The following is a 17,334-nucleotide window of genomic DNA, read 5'->3' as shown; positions in this document are numbered from 1 at the left end:
AGGGGGCGGAGGAGCGCGCAGCTGGCTGAGATGACGCCCTCTGCTGACGTAACGGCGTACACAGTGATAGGTAAGTGGGTGAAGTTTTTACTAAAATGTGACTTTTCTGTTGATAAATCCCCTAAATATAATTAATGAATAAATAAAGACAGAAAGATGGAAATAAATAAATAAATAAAATAAAATAAAATAAAAACCTGTAAAACTAGAGGCACTGTGGTTGCGCTGGGGCCTGTGTGGTGGGGGCCCATAGAGAGAATGGGCCCTCCAACAATGTGTTGGGTGGAGCTTTGGCCCTTATAAGTGCTTGCTACCTTGAAAATATGCATGTGTTCAAAGAAGACCTCCCATGAAAGTGAAAGCAGTGCCATTTGCTATATATGCCCTTGAAAATGGCAACCCCATTTTTTTTTTTTTTTTGTAAAATAGTCAATCACATCTATAACTGGGGTGTCAAACTCATTTTAGTTCACAGGTCACATACAGCCCAATGTAATCTCAAGTGGGCCGGACGGTAAAATCATTGCATAATAACCTATAAATAGCAACCCCTTCAAATGTTTCCCTTTTTTTAGTGTAAGGAAGTACACATACATTGAAGCAGGTTAAGTCATCCCCCGCCTTACAAACCATTTACAATCAGATTTTTTGTAAGTGCCTCAGCAACAGGGCTTCATCCATGTTGTTTAAACATGGAAATCTAATACAGATTTTTTTGTACTGAAACTGCTAGTTGACAATATTTTGCACAATGTTCAGTATCTTTAAAAATGACCACAGTAAGTATTGATTGTTATTTCAGAGAGCTGTTTTCTGATCTGAAGCAGCATTTTACATTAAGTATCTACTTTATGTTTTTAGATTGTTCCTGAAACCTGGCTCCTCTTAGCCTTCATGAATGCATCAATATTAGGTGTGCAAAGTCATCTAGTGGGATTGGACCCTTTGACAGGCCACTTCTGGCCCCAGGACAGTATGTTTGACACCCCTGATCTATAACAAAAATATATGCTTATTCTTTAACTATAAATCAACTATTCTTTTGATCAGCTACTCTATAACTATACACTAACTATTAAAATTGTTAAATTAAATAAAGAATTTCTTAATTTCTTATGTATTCCTTTGGTATTTTTGTTATATATTGATATGTGATAATGATTGCTGGGTAATATGTATACTGATGTTATCCAATGTCAAGTCTCTGATCATGTCATAGGCAATATGTGCATGCACTAGGGCCCGTCATGATAGCGTGCACCAGGGCCCACTGTAACTACGTCATGCCACTGAAGGGAGTATTTGATTGTTTTTGATGCCACACCAGGAAAGCGCAGAGGTCGAGGTCAAGGGTGAGGAACTGTCAGACTTCTCAGGCAACAGTTTACTTGCTCACCTGTGGAGTGTATCTGCAGCAGGCATTATGTGGAGTACCACGAGACTGATGTGAGATTATAAAGTAGCTACATTTGGCTTTTGTAGGAAACAACTGCAAAACAAAATAGCAGAAGTTATATTGTTAAGAGCTTAAAATGTGTCATTTGCCTGTGGTTTTTACCAATAAGGAGTGGTTGTAGCATGTCAGTGACCTTTCCATTTGATTCCCGGTGTCCAAATTATATGAAAAAGTGGGTTCATTTGTCTTTTTATGTTGTCTGGCTCAGGAGTTTTTCACCATTAGCGTGAACATCAATTCAAAATGGCTGCCAAATGAACCCCATGGCCCGTGAGCTGACCTTGGCAACAAGAAAAAATCTTAATTGGACACCATTAGGGCCCAATAAAACCAGGTTACACAAGTATTTCTCCTGCCAGACTACTGTATGTTTTCTGACTTCCTTATTTAATGATAACCAGTGGGAAAAAGCATTAAACATTTGTGAACAATGCCCTATAAATAACAAGCTTAAGGAAGTATCTTTTAAGATTACATAGAATTTACTTGGTAAAGATTGCGTTGGGAAGGTTTAAGCTGAATATTGATAATTACTGTGATTTCTGTGGACCGGAAAAAGAGAGTTTTCCTCATGTATTTTGTCACTACACAAGAATGTTTTGGACTATTGTTGCCAACTTTCTAAAAACTAAACTTGAGATACATTTCGAAATGACTGTGTTTGATGTAATGCTATATTTTAGTCCAGATAAGATTGAAATTAACGTTGTATATTGTACAACTTTTTATTATTTTCAGAAAATTCCTTATTCATAAGGGGGGAAAAAGTCAGAAACCAAACAGACTTTCCTGCACTTTATAAATGAATTTCAACAACATAGCACAGACTTATCTAAAGTTAAGAACCAAAAAGCTATTATTAAATGAAATGCTGTCATTAAATGACTATAATATGATGGGTATAACACAAATTCTGGCATTACTTTTTAAGCCTTTGTCTTCTTATTTTTCTTTTTTTGTCTACCTATCTGTTTGTATTTTTGTAAGCGAATTTGTGCACAAAGAAAAAAATGAAAACGGTGAAGGAGCCACTGTTTGAGAACGCTTTATGGGGCAGTCGATAGTTCTATTATTTAGTAATGTCTGATTATATAACGAGTGTTCTTCCCTTAACATTTCCCTGATTAAAACAATCTGTTCAAAATAACGCAGTTGACTAGTTCTCAGTGTGTGTCTGAGCATGCCTGGTGCTTAATCTACCTTGAACATTCATCAACAGCGTTCACTGACACTGATAGAATAAAAATTATATAAGATAGAAATGATTATTGAAGTGTCCAGTTGAGCTTTACTGAATCTTAACGAATACAAGATGATATGAGCATCATCTTTCCTGAAAAGAGGACAAAATGGGTTACTGTTGGTTTAATTTTTATTCATGGATCATTTCTCCTCTCTGGGATCAGCTGTTGCCATGGTGAGCTGGTACTTGGCCACATGCCATGTGAGTGGCTGACAGGCCTCTTTCCAGTCCTCTTAGAGCACTGCATCCACTATATTTAACACAGTGTTCAGTTTAGGTCTGCTGTGTCCCAAATGCAAGGCAGCATAAAGCAATAAAGTGAATTTGTGAATTAGTTCAGAGTATTTGGGGGATTATTTATTTATTTATTTATACTTTGAAATTCAATTCACACCTCAGTGATAGACCCTGGAGCTGCAACATAACCAGAACAAACTCCTAGGACATTGTTACAACAGTGATGATGAGTTTCAGTGAAATACAGACACATTTTACAATATCAGTTACATTTTTATTTACTTGGACTGGCAAAAATGGTGATCAGATATAAAAAATATTTTGCAGGTTTTACATGGATGGATGGATAATGATTGAGACAATGGACTCCTGGGCACAGACACATAAAAGACCCAATACCTCCTGTGCCACCTGTGGTCATGTTTTTTCTTCTCTGTCATTCAGAGATGTTTTAAGATTACCATAACTGTGAAGTGCTGCTTTTTGGCTGAACTACAGTATTACGATCATGCTGTACATGAAGAGAGGCTGTCTACCTGTTTTCCAAAGCTTCTTGTGAAACAGAATCACGCTGATACACATCTCCACAAATACAGTATTATACAAAAGAGGCCCCCTGCCCACTTGGTCCCCTGGGCATGTGTCCAGTCAGCCCATTAGACTAACTACTGCTGTTGATCCATCAACATCATGGTAGAGGAGGTGGTGGACAAACACAAGTATCCTGGAGTTCAGTGTAACACAGACTAGACTGGAAATGCAACACAGAGACTGTCTACAGGAAAAGGACAGAGCAGACTGCACTTCCTAAGGAAACTCAAGTCCTTTAATGTGTGCAACAAGATGTTGCAACTCTTTTACCAGTCTGTTGCTAAAAGCACAATATTCTTTGCTACAATGTGGTGGCAAAACAGACTGAAAAATCTCAACAGAAAGGCTTTAGTTCAGGGAACCACCAGAGCCATGAGAGGAAGCGGAGAAGAGGATAATGCACAAACTGTTGTGCACGATGGAACACGCCTCACACCCTCTTTATGACCTCCTGATCAAACAGTGTGGAGCACTTCCAGTTAGAGACTGATCCGGCTCTGCCCTGAAAAGGACCACACGGAGTCCTTCCTGCCAGCTGTTATCTCCCTGTTCAACCAGACCCCTCTGTGTCAGGACAGGGGGGTCAGGAGGTGAAGCATCATGCTTCCCCCAAATGAACCAAAGACTAATACACACTGTGGACTCATACACCTTTCATCTCCTCTTAATAATCTAATAGACTACTGCACTATAACTTTACAGTATACTCTGCATTAACTTGCTAAAATTCCCCCACTTTTTATTCAGGCTACTGTTTATAAGAATTCTATATAGTTCATAACTGGTGCATAATTCTATGTAAGCATAGAGCTGCCATATCAAAAAAAAAAAAAAATTAGTATCAGGTAGTAAAGTAAAATGTTTTTTGTATAAGAAGATATTTTTCACGATTTTGCAAGATATTTTCACCTATTAACAGGAAATGTTTGTTGTATGGAAAAGAAACTTTTCTTGTTATAAGAACTATATACATTTCATGTTATGACGTGATAAATGATCACATTACTAGATGAAACAATTATAACAATTATAATAACTGTATTTATATAGCACAATTCAAGCATAAAATACAACACAAAGTGCTGAACGTAAAAGACCATCTTTGTGATAAAGAGAAAAGATGATAAAAACATATAATAAAATAATATTATTAATAAAAAGTAAACAAAAAATAAAAGATAAAGCAAAATTCAGTTTAAACTACAGGCAAAAGAAAAGTTTTTTGTTTTTTTTTTACCAAAAACATATTGCTATAACAAGAAACTTAAAGTAATATATGCATGCATGTCTATCTATCTATCTATCTATAGACTTGCAGTTTCAACATTGACCACATGAAGTCGACATTGAGCGCGCTGTGTTTCCTCAGAGGCCAGACATCTAGCGGTGACACCAACACTAGCAGTGCAGTCAGTGAGCACACGGAGTCGGCTACGCTGCTCAGAGATGGCGTCCCTTCTGCAGCCAGATAGAGTTGTCTATCTGGTCCGTGGAGAGAAAAAAATCAGAGCCCCTTTATCTCAACTTTATTTCTGTCGCTACTGTAGTGAGCTGCGGTCGCTAGAATGTGTGTCTCACGAGGTACGTGAACGTTTTCCCTTACAATGCTCAAGCTAGCTGTTAGCATAATTTAGTCAGCAGCTACTTTGTTGTTAGCCGGCTTGCTAGTAGCTTTGACATGTAGGCGGGATTAGTCAAGCCAACTCTGCGCTTTGTTTGGCTTAGCCGCTTGTCAATCACGGTTTTTCCAGCAGTCTCCTTATCTCATTGGCTGTCAGTGACGGTTCAACTTCCGTTTGAGTTAGCATTATGTCGAGCTCAGAATAAATGGGCCAACAAGCTAGCTAGCTCTTATTTTCTATGGGTTTAACGTGAAAGTATTCGTTTAGCTCAAATATTAAAAATATGTCCGACAAGTAAAAACTATTTGTAGCAACGTTAGTCCACCCTAGCGTCCTCACTGTCATATCCCATCTTGTTAACGTGGCTCATAGTTACAGACACCACACCCAGAGTGCTTTGGATTTTTCAGATATTGCAACTTCAGATTAGTAGTCAGTGATTTTTTTTTCAAGTAAACATGTTATTTACAGCTCACACGAAAATCCACCGAGCTTGCCTCATGAAAAGAACATGCAGTTCCCCTCATCGTCATTGTGCCACACTGCCTATATAAATTCAAAATATGTTTAATGATAATCACGTTTATATTTGTAACGTTAACATGTTGATAATCCAATAGTTAGGAAACTGGTGCAGGGTTGGAAATTAACCCTTTTCTCCACCTGCCATTGTGGCTAATGGATTTCATAATATGCCAACCACTCAATAGATTATTATTGGGGGTTTTTGGGGCTGGTGAGTGAAGCAAATCTAGCAGTCACTTGCATATTTAACCAGCATGTGGCTGGCGCTTATTTCCAATCCTGCCAGTGCAATATAAACTTTAAGCTGCGGATGCAAAGTTTGACTGACTCTCAGTTTGACCCCCTGTTTTTTTGGTTATCAGGTGGACTCCCATTATTGTCCAAGCTGTCTGGAGAACATGCCATCAGCAGAGGCTAAGGTTAAAAAGAACAGGTGAGACTGACCTGCACATGCACAAAGACAACTACATACATTCACCTTATTTATGTCATGACTGTCCTTTCTTTGATTCCTAATTACCTGTGCTCTACTGTAGGTGTGCGAATTGTTTCGACTGCCCATGTTGCATGCATACACTATCAACTCGCGCCACCAACATCCCAGCTCCTCTGCCCGATGATCCCACCAAGACGGCCATGAAGAAGGCCTACTACCTGGCCTGCGGCTTCTGTCGCTGGACCTCCAGGGACGTGGGAATGGCTGACAAATCAGTTGGTGGGTGCTGATATAATGTAGATCCATGAATGTTGTCATACTTAAAGTATTTCCTAAACTTTAACTTTAACTGTATCAGCAGTACCAAAACAGCACAATGCATAAGTCCTGCTGTAGGTCGACCTTTACGCATTGATTTAGCTCCTGAAGAAAAATGTCACCCATTGTATTATTATGGCTGCCTTAAGTCTGATGCCTTGGTGATTTTTGTTCACTGCAGCCAGCGGTGGGTGGCAGGAGCCTGAAAACCCTCATACTCAACGGGTAAGTTTTCCCCTGTGGTCATGTAAATGCTCACAAGTTGCTCACATGCTTCCTGATCATGCATTACTTCTTTTTGAATAGCTTTGCCTCTGAATAAGAGACACCCTCGCATAGCTGGCCTAAGGCGAAAGTTGTTGCTTAGTTGCTGTGGCCACAAATGAGACACACATAACAAATCATAAAGGCCCCCTTTTAATTTTTATAAGTCAAGTGGTGGTTGAAGTATCTATCGATTGTTTTTGTGTGGTTTTTATTTTTAAGCTTTCAATTATTGTACCAAACTGTTAACTGAAGTGTTTCTTTCAGTGATCATCTTGCAGTTGATCATTATTCAGCACTTTTCCACATTTCACAAGTTCATTTAAAGTTGGTCAGTATATTACTTTGAAGGGTACCTTTAATCCCTTCATGGATTATTGTGTTACTTTAAAGTACATCACATTTATAGATGTTAAATCGCTCTTAGTTGTATTTAATAGTTCCCTTTTAAATTATATTCACTTACTTCAAACCCCTCACACTGTTGTGCAACCGAACCGTATTTAGTGTTGGAAAACTGTGAGTGGGGAGGTTTGGGTGACCTTGGCCCAATTCTTTATCACTTTTGTTTTTATTAAGAAGCACATGAAGCAGTCTGTGGATTTATTTTTTTGTTCTCTACAGATCAACAAGTTGATTGAGTATTACCAGCAGCTGGCCCACCGAGAGAAGCAGGAGAGAGACAGGAAGAAGCTGGCCAGGAGACGACAGTGCATGCCTCTGGCGTTCTCGGTACTTTATTCCTGCTGAGCCCAGTTCAGCCTTTTCAAAAATTCCATACTTTCATCTTTAACCTTTTCAAATGTCAGACAGCTGTTGTCTCACTGTATTCGCTTACAAAATGTGCAGGTACTATTGGAGCAGAATTTAGATCAATAATTACAGGCATTTAAGAGATTTATTTGATACGTAGGTTCTACCTTAATCTCAGTAACATCATAGATATACTCAGAGTCTGTGCCATTGAGGATATTATATGATAAGCACACCTTTAACTAAAGCTGGAGGGAATAATTAGCTATGTCAGTGACTGTAGTGTATAGTTAAGAATTACACTGTGTCAGTACTTACAGTAGGTGGATAAGTATGAACATTTTTGGATTGCTTTCAAAAAGTTCCCCATCCACACTGACATTTCAAAACAACAGAAAAAAATCAAGGCTTAGTCTGAAAGGCCAAAACTGAGAAGAAATTGTTATAACTAACTACTAAATTACTTAAAAAAATTTTAATTACCAATTTACTGAATTTTCAAATTTAGTCACCCTGGTGTAGTTATGGTCTTTATGCTTCTTGAGCTTGTTGGCACATGTTTTTTACACCTCCTGCATTCTGCTTTTACAGTAATTAACATCCAGTAATGCAAACCGGTCTTTCCTAATGTGTATTGAAACATTTAAACACGTAAACTGTAGGGATGGGCATGAGAACTCGATTTGGGCATCGGTATTCGTTCAACATATAGAGCCTATGTAATAAATACAAATGTAAATTGACTAGGGATGTGTGCCATTAGTCGACTAGTCAATTGAACATTGCTATCCTCGCTAGTTGGCACCCAAAATACTAGTCCAGTTTAAACTAATTAGTAAAATTACTTTTATTTTATGTGATTGTGTTCACCCAATGAAGGTGCTGTAGCACTCAGGCACATTTTATAAAGACTTATTTATTTATTTTTAAAAATAGCATTTTCAGTAAATGTTGTTTGATTATTTTAATTTAGTGGGTAGTTGTCATGTTTTATAGGATAATGTGCAATGTTCATAATGCATGTTGCAAAATGTCACACGTTTCAATGGCATTTGAAATACAATTTGGTAATTGAAAAATGTGACCTCTCTCAAATGGCTCTTAAGTTATAATGTACTTAATATTCTGACCGTATTTCTTACTTTAAGGCAAGTCAACTGGTCTGTTTAAGGTTACATTTAAACATCCCTAAATTTGAAATTTGAAGTTTTGTATTGAAAGGTTACATTTTTTTGTCTGGGTGCAGTTATGTAACTGCTATCTCTAAATGTCTGCACAGCACAATATAGCAAAGATGATAGATCTGCACTGCTGCAGTTAACGTTAACGTCCCTCAGTCAGACATCATGGGCAGAATGGAGACCAGGCATAAGAGTAATGTTTGGAAGTATTTTTAAAAAAATACACAAAATGAATGTATTCTGTTGGCTAATCTCTACTGTCTGTGCGGTGCAGGAAGATCGGGTAACCTTAATACTTAACTAATTTTTGCTTGGGTGTTTCTATTGGACCCTGTTCTCACACATTATTTTGCGAGTACTCTATATTGAGTTACTTCGAGCACTCAAATACGGAAATTACCTAAAATGCCCATCCCTATCAAGCTGTGATATCCTGCAGTTGTTTTCCATCACTGATGCATTTCTGTTGCTGTTGCATGTCACCAAATGCCACTAATGTTTGCTAAATTGCTTTGGTTTCACCTGGTTCTTTATTCTCTCCTTTTTTTCTTTGCTTATGCACTCTGATATTTTGGTTTTTGCCCCCCAGCAACACACTATTCATGTGGTGGTGAGTTGTATTTTTCACAACTTGGGTAGTCTCATCTTTACAGTAGCACCGTCTTCTCTCTTTATCTCTGTTCCTGTCTAGTCTCTTACTGAGTGACCTCACAGATCACATGAATGTCTTCTTGGGTAAATGAGACTGAGATCTGCACAATAGGAGCCTTTGTGATGGTTAGAAGGAGAGCAGAAATACAAGACTTTGTATAAGTCTGTGTAACCAGATCAAACTATTTTTCATACTTATTAAACTCTGAACACTCAAATCTATCAGAGTTGATTGTCTCCCACTATCCTGCACAGAAAGGCACCTTATTGTCTCTTACCACAAGACAAATTGTCGCTTATTTATTGTTTATTTAGATGATGAAAACCATTTCTTTCCACTTTTGTTTTTTAAAGTTGTCATAAATTCCCCTTTCGGGTCAAGACCTTGTGTTAAAAGTAGTGATGTAGAAAAATGGTCGTAGATTATGTAATTTCATAAATTGTGTTGTGCTCTTTATTTTCCAGTGGGCAGAATGCCTGATCTTGTGTTTTTTCTCCCTAAATTTACTCAGGAAAAATATGGCCTTGGAACCAGACTGCAGAGGCAGAGGTCTGGAGCTCCCATATCAAGCCTGTCTGGCCTTACGTGAGTGGTCTTTTGTCATATTCTGGGAATTACTGCTGCTTTGGACTCCACACATGGAACATTTTTCCCCCTAGTAAAAATACATGCATATTATCAGTGACTTAGATAAATGGATTTTTTACCACCAAGCAGCCATTGTTTCATTAATTTCACTATGCCATGAAAATCAATTTGCAGAGCCTTGAAACTTGGCTCGAGATACATAGGTGATCCATCACAGTGAACAGTTCGTCACCCTTATTTTTTCTCAAAGTTACATCATCACCTTGTAGTAATACAGTTGTGAGCGATCACCATTTTTATATTCCACCACAGGGATGCATTCAAGGACCCTGCTTAACGCCTGAAAATTAATATTTGGCTGACAAAAAGCATTGTATTGATAAACTGTGCTGTCAGATGCAGGAGATGCTTAAAACACAGGGTGTCTACAGGTCCTTGAAAAGTCTTAAATTTTAAAAATAAAACGGCATTTAGTAGTCTTCAAGTTTGTGAAATCTTTATTGTCACATTTGATCTCATTTTATCTATCCGTCTTTTAATGTTTTGATTTTTAAATGGGTTAAACTTTTCTGCATCTGCTTGCCTTTATACTAACCTGCAAAACTTCAAACATCAAAACATCAAATTTAAGTGTCTGATACTCTTTCACTATACTTTACAGCTCACATTGAATGGCATTATTATAAAAGTGATTCAACAGATTGTTGATGGCAATATTTGTATTACTTGACCAGCCTTAAAGAGGGTGAAGACCAGAAGGAGATTGTCATCGAACCTGCTCAGGCTCTTGATGAAGTGGAACCCTTGCCTGAAGATTGTTATACCAGGCCAGTCAGCTTACCAGAGGGTGAGAGTTTGAACTTGCCAAAACAATATTGATCATTCGTCTCTCTAGTTGAAGTTGAATCTAAGTTCTCGTGTCCTTTCAGTGACCACGCTGCGCCAGCGGCTTCTTCAGCCCGACTTCCAGCCTGCAGGGGCGTCTCAGCTCCACCCCAGACACAAACACCTTCTGATGAAGCGTTCACTGCGCTGCAGGGTCAGTACCACTTCAGGGTGTTGCTCTCCTGTATCAGTCAAAGCCTGTTTTTATTACATAGATCACATTTAGATAATCATTTGTTTGCTTAATTTCCTCCTGCAGAAATGTGAGCACAACTTGAGCAAGCCAGAGTTTAATCCGACTTCAATCAAGTTTAAAATTCAGCTGGTGGCTGTGTGAGTACTGGTCGTAAGATTCTGTCTTCATGATGATGCTTATCCTTTTATAATTAATGAAAAATATAAATCAGCCTGAAGCCTGATGTAGTTTAATTAGATTAAGGTCCTAAAGTTGCATTGTAGCCAAGTGCAGCTATAAACACAAGTTCAGGAAATTATCCTCAATCTTAAGATACATTTTGTCATTTTTAAATTAGAATAACAAAAACTATACATGATGTAAATTGGGGATTAGGAGTAATCCATACTGTACAAATAGCATATTTATGTTCTCAGGATTTCATGGTTTGCGAATGGTTGCATTTTTAACGGATACCACAAAAGATCAGCTCTCAGCTTTTAGTTCATGTGGCTGAGTACTGTGTTGAACATTGACAGCATGTTCAAGTGTAACTGTGTGTATTGATTGGCCTTCTGCCTGTTACTCCCACAGGAGTTACATCCCTGAAGTGAGAATTATGTCCATTCCAAATCTCCGGACTATGAAGGTCAGTGTGCGCGCTGGTTCTGATATGTTAAATATATCTCCCACATGTTTTATTCGTACTGTTAATAATGTCAGCTTCCAGAAGTTTAGCCAGTAACATGCTGTTAAAACCAAATATTCAGCTTTGCAGTTTTTTCAAGGATTGTACACCACTGCAACACAGCTAACTCACCAGTAGCTCAGCTTTTTTAACTAAAGTCAATAAGTTTCTATTTTTTTCTACACAGTTTTGTTGAATTTTGCTGAAATTGAAATTTTCAGGGCACACATGAATCATTTAAGTGTCTAAGTTTCAATGCCCATTTCTGGACAAGCAAATATACGTAGGTACATTTCTCTACACATGGAGAGATAGAAAGATATTGATTTTAAAAAAAGAAAAAAACGACTTAATTAAAATGAATTGATAAATAAAACATGAAAACAATAATAATAATACATAAAAATAAATATATGAAGACAAGATTTAATAAAATAGAAAGATGTTAATAGTGATACAAAAATCTAAGTAAAAATTAATTAAAAATACAGAGAAAAGTAAAGTAAATTGGTCTTAATTGGTCTTTATTGTTATTGTCATAGAAGGAAATTTTCTTTGTTGTCCAGGTATAAAACCATCACACATATATGAAAAAAGTGCATAAAGGATTAACAAGTAAAATAAATCAAATAAAATTACATAAAAAGTAAGATGATGAAACCTATTTAATCCCAATACAGAGGCTAATAGCAAAGTGTATGATGTTAAGGTTGAGGTGTTTCGTTTTAAGACATGGTTGTAAAAAGATACCGTATCTCTTCGTACTTGTCTACCTGATGCAAAGAGATTGAAGTATTAATACAAGAGTTAGTCAGAAAAGGCTGAAATGCAGCTCACATCCATGAGAACCTGTTTGCTACAAGCCTCCCTGATCAGAACAAAACCAAGTCCTCCACAAGAAGCCCTTGTTCTAATCGTGTACTGAATTAAATGGTCTACTTTAGTGATCAAAAGAAGAGCAGACCTCTATAAGGTAACAGACAGCTTTGAAAGACAACCGTTTGTCTTTTTTTCCCCCATCCTGTGTATTTAGGAGAGCCAAGTGCTGCTGACTCTGACCAACCCAGTGGAGAACATCACCCACGTCACGCTGGCTGCTTATGAGGAGGAAGATCCTGATGACATCAACAGCACTGCTAAGGTATTTAACTAGACTTCCTATATGTATTTGTTGAAATAAACTGCAGTCACAGAAATTATCAGGTGATTTTAAGTAGTGGGATTTGCACAAATATTCATTACTCATTACTGTTCCAACTACTGCAGAACATTGACTCTATGATTTAAACAGTAACAGTGTAAATCCTCCTCGACTTTTAGGCAGAATAACAAGTGGCTGTATGTCTGTTCTTTGCTTTAATGAGACTTTAAGGTTAAATAATACTTATTTTATGTTGATGCTGAACCTGAAGAATAGGTTAATGCACCAGTCTGCAGGATTTAGGGAAATCTATCAGCAGAAATTGAATATAATATTCATGATTGTTTTCATTAGTGTAAAAACACCTGAACTGACTCTGGAGAGGCTCGTTTGCACTTTCACATTACTTTAAACATCACTGTAGGGGCCCCTAAATGCTTGGTAAAGAAGGGGTGAGCAGAGGGGTATTCAGTTGGTTGCAGTTTTCAGCCTTGCCACTAGATGCCAGTAAAGCCTACACATTGTTCCTTTAAATCTATAGAGGTCTCATGAAAAAACTGTAGAAGATAATTACCCAACTCTGCCATCTAACAGCTAAAAACCCAGTTTTTTAAAGACTGAGTTTAAAAGCTATTGAACATATGAGTTAAATTTGTCAGGTGGTCAGAAACATTTCAATAGGATGATAATTGTGTTCCATGTTTTCTGCTGGGTACACAGTTGTTTACAAAGACCATTTTATGAGGCAATAATGTCAAGGCTGTGTGCTTATCAGCTTGTTTGGTAGTCTGTCTGTCCCACACGGTGGCAAAACATCAATGATTGGAGCGTTAACTGCTAGAAAGAGAATTGAGGCTCAAATACAGAACAGTCACAGATTGTGGCAGTTGTTTACCACCTGCCTGCTCTTAAATATTGCATATTGTGTCAAGCAGTATTCCTGCATGCTTACTAGCCAGCCGGCTTCAGAGAGCACAGGGTGGTCTGCTCCGTCACGCTGCCTATTCCTTACGGCATAGGTAGCCTTGTCATCGTCTCATATGCAGAGCAGTTGGGCCCCATTTTTACCTCCATCTGTCAGCTGTCACACGCACAGCTAAGAGTGCCGTGTTCCGGTGGTAAATGGTCTGCCGGGCTGCCAGTTGCCAGCAGCCGCTGCGAGGCTCTCGGTGACTACAGGCTGTTTGTCTTGGCCTCTTTAACGATGAAGTCATGGGCCAGACTGGGTAAGGAAGAGCTCCTGGCCAAAACAGAGCGTCTTCATGACCCATTTCCATTCACATTGTGGCCAAACAGAGGGTGCAGTCCTGTCATTCTGCCTGATCTGATGCTCAAACACCTGGAGGGCTGCGTGAACCACAGTGAGCCATGCTTGGTTGAATTCATCAAGCAGCTTTCTCCAAGGATGGGTGCACTTACCTCTGACAGATATATGATGCGTTATAGTATGTGTGAGTCTACAGTATATGCATTTTATCACTAAATGTGATCCAAAATTCTCCCCCTCAAATATGACTGACCTCTGAGCAGTGCAAACAAATCAGTTGTATTCATATTGGATTTTGGGACACCATAGAAACTAATGATGTTAATCTAAAGTGGTAAAGTGGTTATACTTTTTTGCAAACCATGTTCCATCCTGTAAAGACGTATAGAATATTCCTCCTGAAATAATAATTTGTCTTTTCTGCATTGAGTTCAAGGGACCCTGTTAAAAGTTCTTGAATGACATTTACTTCTCCCTCACTGAAAAAAATCCAGAATTTATGAATATGCAAATTGTTCAATTGAAACATTTAACTACTGGATTTTCTTGGCCCCTAAATTGGTGTCACAAAATTATGCTAGTACATTCACGTCTTAAGCTCACATTTAAGGTGAGCGCGGAAAAACTTTCCTCCTTCAGCAGATGCATTTTAAAACAGCCTTCTGGTGACAAACTCTGCACATACATCACTTTACACAGTGAAGGTCAAACTTCCAAGTGAAGCAACATCAGGCAAAACACATTTTTAAGTCAAGGGTTGTTGTTTTTTTTTAGACATTTTCTCCATAATGCATGAATTGTCATTGATGTGCTTCAAAAAGAGAAGCTATATGATGTTTGAAATACAGGTTAACGCATACAATCGTCTGAAAGTCACTGAATGTTGAAACTGTTTGTTTTTAGGTTATAGTACCCAGCAAAGAACTGGTCTTGGCAGGAAAGGATGCCGCTGCTGAGTATGATGAACTGGCTGAACCTCAGGACTTCCAGGATGACCCAGAGTAAGTTGACACACACACACACACACACACACATGTACAAAGACTTAATAATGTGAGGTCACTCTTAACCACATCACTCTGTTCTTTCCACAGTGTCGTTGCCTTTAGGAAATCCAACAAGATTGGTTTCTTCATCAAAGTGATCCCTCAGAAAGAAGAGGACGCAGACGTCACCGTTTCATTTAAGATCCGACATGACTTCCGCAACCTCGCCGCTCCCGTCAGGCAGAGCGAGGAGGGAGCCGACACCACCGCCGAGGCCATTTGGCTCACGCATCATGTAGAGCTGAGGCTGGGCCCACTGGCTCCCTGAACACGAATACCTGGTTTACTATCAAACACACCTAGTGTTGGGTTCTTTGAACTAACCTCTGTAAACTTTAATTTAAATATGATTTCTGATTCTGCTTATTGATATGTAAGAATTATTTGTGATCTGCTTGGTACAGTTGTTTCAAAGTTTTAGCTTAAGTTGCATCATCAGATACATTGTGGAACAAACAGCGACTGCGTTATAGCCTAGTTTATAAAACTACATGAAACCATGACTGACTGCAGACGTATTAGAGAATCAAGTTTAATTTACCTTACTGCTTTTGTTTATTTGCTTTGTTTGCCACAAACATGCTGATAGACTGTATTTCACCATATCATCATTCTCCTCAGCATGAACACTATATACCATATTTAATTTAAAAGCACTTTTGGTGTATAGGAAACAGAACCTTACAGATACATAAAATTACTAATGAAAAAATGTAAAGTTATGCATAGAAATTCCACTTACATGCTGGAATGTGAAAATGGATCTGTCATTCAGGTGCGTACAGTATTTTCCTTTGTTTTGTGGATTTGTTTGAGAAATATTGGTCTTTAATGTATGTAAAAAATAGCAGTTTATGTTCAGAAATTAATACAACATAGAGATTAGAGAAATATTAGAGAATAAATGAGCAGAATCAGAAATCATAATAGAGAACAATCCGAACAATTCCCAACTGTGCAGCACACACCTCTGCGCTTTTAGCATATGTATCCTCATCAACATCTTTTTCTGCAGACTGTAATATTGTATTAACTCGCATGCTTCAACTGTAGTAAATATCGCACACGTTAGACAATGTCATCACAGTTACTGATCTTATCAGAAAGGTTCCTCTTAGGATAAAGATGATACCTGCCCATAACTTTACCATTACCTGAAGTCAAACAGTAACCTTCACTGGCACTAAGGAGAGGATGTATAAGACACTCTGTAAATTTACATCAAGTGTTCATTATTTAAATGTACTGAGACACTATCATTTTTTTTCTGATTTAAAAATGTATTCTCCTGGTTTGTAGAACTCACTGAGCTCTGCCAGTGTATATCGTAAGCTGCTGTCATTTTTGGTCTCAAGTGTGTTAGCAAAACAGAGCCTTACAACACAGTTAATCTTCTGTACCGGCTAATAAAATAATGTGATACTGTCACAGATGTTTGACCTTTTCTTTGTAGAGGCCTCACATGAGTTTTGGCAGTGAACATTTTTGTCATGAGGTGTTGCCGCTTTGTGTTGTTTTCATTCTGACCACAGGATGGCACTACAGGCAAACAGTTTTTCGATAGCAGTGGTATATATGAGAGCTCCAAGAGCATACAGGGACATGCATTCTTTAGGATGATCTTGAGTTACCCTACAAGCTGAAACAGTTAGTCTGATTTTAGAAATGACTGACTGAGAAGGCACAAAACAGTCTGATCCAGACAGAAACATTTTAATAATGATCCAACGAAAGCCGGTTGTTTTTTTTTCCAGGATGTGAGTCACGAGGATAAAATGTCTCCTTGTCAACATTAGGAGTAGATAATGATGGAATGTGTGTTTCAACAGCTACCATTTTGTATTTACCACATAACAGTCTCGTCCAGTGATGCTTTGCACACATGGCACAGTTTATTGCCTCTGAAAAAGCACATCAGATATGTGCGATGCAGGCCCGTTGCAGCTCTCCAATGAGCCCCGTCTGCTGTGTAAACAGACCCACTCTGTCTGGGTAATAAAGCCATGATTTTCTTTTATCTTCGGCAGATATAAACAGCTCAGAAGAGTGGCCTGTGTGAGAGCCATAAATCACCACTGAAGATGAGGTAATAAAGCACACATGGGGCGAGTCCGTACCACTGAAACAGCCCAGACTCCCACTTCAAGCACAGCTGATGATAGCAGAAGCTGACTTTCAGAGCACAGCAGTGGTGTGCTGTGGCTGCACTTGCTGGGAGGTTGCCTTCCTGCTGGGAATAATATCATTTATTAAAAACTATGAATGC

General features: G+C 38.3%; 1 protein-coding gene across 2 annotated transcripts; it reads left to right on the top strand.

Annotated features, from left to right (window-relative positions):
• The first annotated feature begins 4,917 nt into the window (after positions 1-4,917).
• On the top strand, positions 4,918-16,496 carry dctn4 (dynactin 4). 2 transcript variants are annotated; one of them, XM_033633640.2, is made up of 14 exons: positions 4,918-5,108; positions 6,037-6,107; positions 6,211-6,389; positions 6,610-6,653; positions 7,317-7,424; positions 9,216-9,236; positions 9,790-9,863; positions 10,601-10,713; positions 10,796-10,905; positions 11,011-11,084; positions 11,521-11,575; positions 12,648-12,755; positions 14,926-15,023; positions 15,117-16,496. In XM_033633640.2, exons 1-14 carry the CDS (start codon positions 4,974-4,976, stop codon positions 15,334-15,336), a joined length of 1,410 nt encoding a protein of 469 aa, XP_033489531.2. In that variant the 5' UTR covers positions 4,918-4,973; the 3' UTR covers positions 15,337-16,496. The 2 variants fall into 2 exon arrangements, with proteins under 2 accessions (XP_033489531.2, XP_078025381.1); XM_078169255.1 differs by lacking the exon at positions 9,216-9,236 and having other exon boundaries at positions 4,919-5,108.
• Positions 16,497-17,334: the final 838 nt, after the last annotated feature.

Source organism: Epinephelus lanceolatus, chromosome 7 (genome assembly GCF_041903045.1).
Source record: "Epinephelus lanceolatus isolate andai-2023 chromosome 7, ASM4190304v1, whole genome shotgun sequence".
NCBI classification, from domain to species: Eukaryota; Metazoa; Chordata; class Actinopteri; order Perciformes; family Serranidae; genus Epinephelus; species Epinephelus lanceolatus.
The sequence above is the reverse complement of the archived record's forward strand: the minus strand, read 5'-3'. Positions and strand labels throughout refer to the sequence as shown.